We start from the raw sequence: 7,571 nt of genomic DNA, 5'->3' as shown, positions 1-7,571 counted from the left end.
TACAGTAAATTCTCTACAAGTGTCAGTCCGCAAGGAACCTAAACCTGACACTTGTAGAGTCAGGGACTACGTTTTCGAACCCCGCGCCCACCTTTGTAGTAAGGACAGCGAATAAAAGATAAGGATGAAACGTGGGTCGAGGCAACCAAGCGATTTAAATACCAACTTTTTTAATTTTACGTTTTTTTATCCCGAAATTTTTCTTAACATATTGATGAGATTTTTCTGATGAAAATGACATCAAACACGATATAATTTGAACAACATTTACTTATTAACACGTTCACTGTCACGCCAGATATTTCACTGTATTGAGATAAAACAGGCGCCCTGTATTACATTACATAGAGTCGGCCTACCCGTTTGACTGCCAGTTGGAGAATTGGCCTGCAGTTTGACTGTCACTTGTAGAATCGGTCCTACATTTTACTGACACTTGTAGAATCGGCCCTACATTCTTTTTTTTTACGTGGAGGTAGGCCGACATTAAATTAATTACTCAATAAGTATTAATAAGTAAATGTTGTTCAAATTATATCGTGTTTGATATCATTTTCATCAGAAAAATCTCACCGACATGTTAAAAAAAATTTCAAATGAAGAAAAGTAAAATTAAAGAAATTATATTTTTCTAATATGAATTGTCGAGCCGTGTAATCTGGTAAAAGAAACCGAGAGGTGTAGCGTTACACTCTTGACTGACAGCGAGCGAGATAACATAGGTGCAGCAATGACGCAGACCTAGGCCCATCTATACTGAAACTTGTAGAATCCAAACTGACTGACACTTGTGGAGAATTTACTGTAGGTCGTGTTGAAAAGAATGTCTGAATTAATATAAAAGAGGTCACGTTGCTTTCTTGACACGTTCTTTTCACGTGTATTATATTTAGGCTCCAATGTAGATTCTGTCATATTTAAATTCATTTCCTGGCAATAGTCCATTAATACGCGAATGAAAACGACCACAGCCGCCCCTAGAGATTGCGGGGCCCGGGTCAACCCAGCCCAGACGAAGAGACCATTTAAGAATAACGAAACATTCACAGTTAAAAGTGAAATAAGTACGTTAAAAAATTGGACGCCTCGGCTGTTACAATTCTATTCATTTATTTTTCATTAAAAGTGGAAGTAACTAGGTCAGGGCAAGTGCCTCGTTTTCCCGGTGCTAAGAGCGGTACTGAAAAAGATGACCCCAAAGTTTCTCGCCTCTGTATCTTTCGATTGGTAGTTAACGAATGCAATACTGCGCTGTTTACCCTCTTGGAGACTATTTTAGGCGAAAGAAATGTCAATTAACCACAGCGGGACCTTGTTCGTCCGTCGGGGATATTTATGCGTCCCATTTTTCACATGATCCTGTTTTCACGGGGTGATACGTGGGATCTTTCGACTCCTCTCCTCGATGCACAATGCATCGCTGATGATATATCCTGCAGGTTCCGAAATTGAATGGTGTCTATTTGCACGGACGACACGTGACAAAGCGTTAGGGACAGACCTGACACACGACTACACCCCACGCGTTTTATTTGTTTAATTTAAGAGCATTGTGCCGCGTCCTTTTCATTTGCGAACGCTCGATGTATTTCGCTCCTACCTATTTCCTGTATTCTTAACGTGGGAGAAAGTTGCAATTCAAAGTGAGAATTATTTCAATCTATTCATCGGCCATTTTTCGATACAGTATCTTGCGCAAATCTCTGTGTATACTTTACGAGCTTATTTCCCATAACATATTCTTTGTCGCACGTGTATTTACGCAACTGCTTGCTTCGACCCCTTCGCGTTCATAGTTGAGCTGCTCATTTGCCAAACCGGTTAACTCCACGAAACAAAAAGTAGGAAAAATTGATAAAATTATATACGACAAATATAAATTTTAATATTTTTTATATCGTTGCATTAAAACATTATTTACAATTAGCTACATTCTTATAAGCGTTTGAATTACAACGTTTTACTTTAGTGTGTGGAGTTAATCACGTTGTCTTCTGAAATAAATTATTAATTATACAACGACCATAACAATTTTTGTCATCTAGTGGTGTAAGCCTAATAATTAAGGAAACTTATTTTAAATACAAAAAGATAAACATTAATCACGTGCTTTGATATTAAAATTTAAAAAAATTTTTTAAATGGAGTTTACCACTTTTAAAATTAAATAATTAATTTTAGTTTAATGTTACTACTGCAAAATTTTCTGTATATTTTACATGTACGTTAACTTATATTGATAAAATATAATTGGTATTTATTACCCTTACCCATTGTTAGATGAACAGTTTTTCGTGACATCAACTTGGTGATGCTTGTTTTGAAACACCCTACGCTTGTAGGTAACAGCGCGCGTTGCGACATCTGATGGTAAACAAGAAAACTGTAGATCTTCTTTACACGAATTCACTCTTGGTAAACAAGGGATCATTTTAAGCGCGAAATAATTTCTAATATTAACCCTTACTCCGTAAAAGTATTTTTGGTACCTATAAACCGTAAACGTGGGTTATTTATGTTCGACGTAAAGTCTTTTAAAAAATCTCAAACGATTCACATAGATTCTTTAAACATTCGAAATAAGATTCCACAACACAAGAATTTTTTCTAAGAAGAGGAACGAAAGTCCCTTGCATATTTGTTTCAGAGAAGTCAATACCTTTGAAACTAAGCCGGACAAAATTGACATGTTTTCTGTATGAAATAAAATTGATATCAAATTTTGGAGATGCAATGTTAAAGTAATAAAAGTTTATGTCATTTGTAAAATTTTATTACTTTAACATTAATACCACAGACGAGACCTTGTCTGTGTTGACACACAATAAAATATGAATTTATATACAATAATACAATATTATAATAGTACTTGCAACAATATAAGTAGTAAAATGTCAAATTTAAAAATGCTCCTTGAAGGAACAATTAAGAAAATAATAATGCTAATTTGGTCTTCGTTAGTTAGTTACTTTCTGGAAAATTAAGCAGCATGTTACTGTCTATGTGTATCATTTACTTTCAAAAGAGTCATTTAAAATATCTAAATAACAGAAACTAAAGTACTAATCTGCAATAAGTATTAATTATACTCTTGTTAATTACATGCCCATGACTTATAATTCTATTACATTCGAAATTGTTAGAAAGAGGTTAATATTTTTAGTAGTAAGATATTCATTTATGTATTCAATTATACTTGAAATAATAGAAGATGCAATGTTTTCACAAATTTCAATAAATAACGTTTTATTATTACACATTATAATATACCTTCGAGTGTTTGTCATAGTTTATATCATTTCATTTAAGACATAAATAAATAAATATAATAAATACAACAAAATATAATAACATTAAATAAATGATTATTTCAAGTATGAGACAAAGTTCCGGTAATTTTTCATTTTTGCCTAAATAAATACAAGCTCGGCACAGATGTTGGCATCGCAAATTTGTCAAAGTTAAAGAATAAATTAGCAAGAGATCAAATTTAAGAGCTATTCAGTTATAAGAGCTGAGTGTCTAGAAGTACCAAACTGCCAATTATCTTTGTCATTATCATGTATTATTAAACATAGGTGTAATAAAATCTAACGTACATTATATCGGAATAATAACTAAATGATCACGAACAAAATTGAGCAGAATCGTTAAAAAATTTCTGACATTCAAAATCTATCAACCTAAGACACATAATTAACTTACTTTACAACGAAACAACGCTACTGTGCATGTAAACGAATGCGTTTTGTTAACTTTATACATGTAATACCGTTTAATTCTCTGCCGGACAGTTTTTCTGATCTGTACGGATAAAGTACGCTCTGCTTATACTATTTTTATCTAATACTTGATACGCCTTTTCTAAAACGGCTACTGGTGGCTTTGGTTCTCTCGCCAGAATCCAAACGTTCCTCATGCTGAAATACACAGGACAGCAATATGTTAATGAATATTGTTTCGTTAAATAATTGAGCCGCTCGGAAGCCGAACTGACCAACTCCACCGAATCAAATTTATTTAGTTTACTTTATTTATGAGAAATTAGTACTTTGGTACTAAAATTGGAAGAATATCGGGAAGTGGAGTTAACCATTTTGGCTTCTGAGTGGCTCAATTGTTGCTTAAAAATATTGAAATTTTGCTACCTAAATACTCCAAAATTCGAACAACTCCACACGACCGCATAGGTTGTGTAATCGGTGTCGAGGATCCAATAGGGTGCACCAACTTGCACAGGCAAGGACGGGAACGTAACGGTTAGTTTCGCTTGATCCGCCCTAAGAAATGGCTTTCCAACCCCTTCGATACTTGACGAGATCCCGGTCCTAAACAAATAATAGAAATTAACAAAATATTCACCAATTCGCTTCGTTAACCCTTTCGTCACTATTGGCGCCTATAGGCGTTTTGAAAATTTCCTCGCACCTACTGTCGTAGCACTTCCACCTTAGTTCAATATTTAATTTTATCAACTAAATTTTAAAACGACAAATTTTGCAGCCGTGGTTAAAAATTTATCGACGGTCGCCCATTTTAAAATCTGCCATAGTGAAAGGGTTAATCATTAATACTTTTACAAATTGTATAATATTAGACCAAGTACCAACGTAATATTATTGGAAATTTTTTGAAGAAAATATACAATCGAAAAGATATTTGCAGAAGGTGATTGAACCTGTACTCACAAGGCGGATATTTGCTTGTTCAAAATGTTGACAGAGTCATCTTCGGCCTCGCTGAATGTGGCAGTCACGCATTTTCCGCCGAATTCAAAAAATGCGAAATATTTCTCGATCTCGTACCACTTTCCCAGATACTGTAAAATAACAACGGAATGCAGGCATTCGTTCTAACGATACCTGCCGGAAAGAAACTTTTTAGCACATCTTGAAGAAAGTCTGAATGAACCTTGTTTGAACTTGAATACTTTACATATCACTTGTAACGTTGGATATAAATCGATGTCTTATCGGGGACAACTTTCTAAATTGCAGGTTGCATTGCTTCATAAGTAAGTCAATAACACAGATATACGCAAGAAATCTATTTTAGTTTCTAGTAATGCACTAGAAGAAATGCGACGACACGTGCTTACCTTCACCACGTTGAAATTCGGTATTGTTTCTAATATGGGACAGGTGCCCAGAAATGGTACTTGTGCCATCGTGACACTTGCAGTTAGTAAAATTAAGTATATCCGTAACATCGTCCCTTCTGTAAACAGAATTATTAGATTATGTTAAACTGTGTGTTGCTACTAATATACCGGGTGTCCCAGTTCCTTCCGATCAAACTTTGTCAATATATTCTAAGGGTATAAGTAAAAAGGAAAAGATGTTGTACAGGGTGAGCCGCGTAACCGTGGTCACCTTCGATTAGTCTCTCATTAATGGATCGATCAAAAATCTTTTTAGATCGCATAATACTAGATAATCCTAGTCATTCGTAGTTATACTTTCTACTTTGTACTTTCTATCGGTTATTTTTCTTTCAAGTTTTCACGGTCACCGTCTTTCTACGACAGATCTACGTTCATCCACGAAAGACTGAAGGTGACCTTGGAAATTTCGGAAAAATTGAAGCAACCGACGAAAACTATAGTACAGTCACCTTAATGGACCTTTTCGAAAAGAAATTTCGATCAGTCCAGTAATAACGAAGTAATGTAAGGCGATCATGTGTTGTGGTATAAGTATAGGTGGTGTGAAACTTTATCGAAAGGTTATAACAATACGAAATACGAAGAGAATGGTAACGAATGTGAGGTTATGTTACAAAATTGGAATAGATCAGCGATATGTACATTTAATCTGTTCGTGTAAGCTGTGTTCACGTTGTCGAAGGTAACTTCTGCCAGTGCCATTCTTGTCTTGTGTCATAGTAACCGCACGTTCGTTACCGTTCCTTTCGTATTTCGCAGTTTTCGTTATTACTCGTTAACGAAGCTTCAGACGACCTACGTTTGTATAACATTTGTTTGTCACTTATAGCCAGAGAAGATACTGGCGAAGTTTGACAAAATTTGATCGAAAAAAGTGGGACACCCTGTATATTGTAGAATGTAATATCAGACGAGCATATGTTGTGTTTGAATGTAAACACAGAACTTAACAATTCATATTTTGTCCTACATATAGAATTATCATTTTCGTTTATTACTTATTTTATGTACAGCGATGATTGTTGCATTGCGAGTAATGAATTATTAATAAAATTCAATTATAGCACATAAAATTCTCTGATCGTTTTATCAAATTTTGAATTGTTACGATTATACTAATGCATAATGCGCATCTTTACGCAGCCTGAGCTTTTAGAAGAAAGCGCGGTCTTCGACAGAGTAGTTAGCTTTCAGTTGCTGAACTTATAGAGAAGCAGTGACATTTATTTGTTTGCAATAGAAAGTAGTGTTAAATTAGACTTTTCATAAAAATGTCAACTTGATAAATAGTCACTTTACGATATCATATTTTTATAGTGCACATTTCTAAATATTTCAAATGAAATTTTATGTTGTTTATAAACAAATTTTACTGTGCTCCTTTCGGTCTTTATATTAACTAATGCAAGCATGAATTCTACAAATAGAAATATGTGATCGCAACTTAACTGCCGTTCATAAGTATTAGGATACCTATTATGTTCGTACAGAAAATATTATACGAGCTGTTTTTTTTGGAAATAATTAATTAAGCCTAGTTTCAGCTAAACATGGATGTCTTCTTTTCATATTTATAATAGCAAAGTTAACGCGCTACAGTATCCTCATGAACTTTTGAGAAGATAAATGCTTTTCTTGAAAGTGGTACAAGTCCATTTGTAGCTGAAAAACCTTGTTTCTTTAACAGCATTATGACATAATAAAATTTAACATGTTTACGAATTTAGAAATATTAGACGAAATTATTAACGCTTGCCAATATTTTTCAACTAATTCCTTTAAATATCTCAATATAAGAATAGACGGACTTGTACTATTTTAAAAAACAACGGCTCATACGATTTAAATTACATTTCGTTTCTCCAAATTTTGAATTTATTAGTAAAACAACCGAATTCGTTACCAAGTTTTAGATCATGGAGTTGATTTCTCCAATATCTCCAAGTACTGTTAGAGTTGTCTTTCTTTAGCATGCCACAGCTGCAAGGAAAGTACCATTTCTGATACGCCAATGCAGAAAATGTCAATTTACAAAAATTAGGGAAACAAACGAAATAAAACTAAAATTTAATTATCCCCTTTTTTTTTTAAACTTACGAATTAGTGATGCTATCGCGAGAATTCAAACTGTGTAATTCCTTCTGTATCTTAATAATTTTGTAACGACTGTTTAGATTTAGTCCACATGCAACAAGTGTCCTAATACGTATTCTTACTTTAATTATTTTCCAACTTGAAAATTTGCATTCCTTTTCCACCAATTAACTAAAAGTATCGTAGAAAATATTTGCAAGAAAGAAAAAGGTAAATTTTAAACTGAAAATATTGTCTAGGAAGAAATAAGAAAGAATTCGTCAAAAGAACTACGTTGCTACATATGTTCTCCAACGACGTAAGAATGAACGTT

The 7,571-nt window shown here is 33.8% G+C and overlaps 1 protein-coding gene across 1 annotated transcript in view; it reads right to left on the bottom strand.

Annotated features, from left to right (window-relative positions):
* Positions 1-3,775: 3,775 nt before the first annotated feature.
* LOC108576835 overlaps positions 3,776-7,571 on the bottom strand; it is a 7,556-nt gene continuing 3,760 nt past the window's right edge. The window contains exons 5-9 of the mRNA XM_017939899.1: positions 5,624-5,712; positions 5,099-5,217; positions 4,689-4,819; positions 4,149-4,328; positions 3,776-3,920 (exon numbers count right to left, since the gene is read on the bottom strand). Coding sequence (XP_017795388.1) covers positions 3,776-3,920; positions 4,149-4,328; positions 4,689-4,819; positions 5,099-5,217; positions 5,624-5,712 — 664 coding nt within the window. The remainder of the gene's footprint in view (positions 3,921-4,148; positions 4,329-4,688; positions 4,820-5,098; positions 5,218-5,623; positions 5,713-7,571) is intronic.

Source organism: Habropoda laboriosa, unplaced genomic scaffold (assembly GCF_001263275.1).
Source record: "Habropoda laboriosa isolate 0110345459 unplaced genomic scaffold, ASM126327v1 scaffold529, whole genome shotgun sequence".
Classification (NCBI taxonomy): domain Eukaryota; kingdom Metazoa; phylum Arthropoda; class Insecta; order Hymenoptera; family Apidae; genus Habropoda; species Habropoda laboriosa.
The sequence above is the reverse complement of the archived record's forward strand: the minus strand, read 5'-3'. Positions and strand labels throughout refer to the sequence as shown.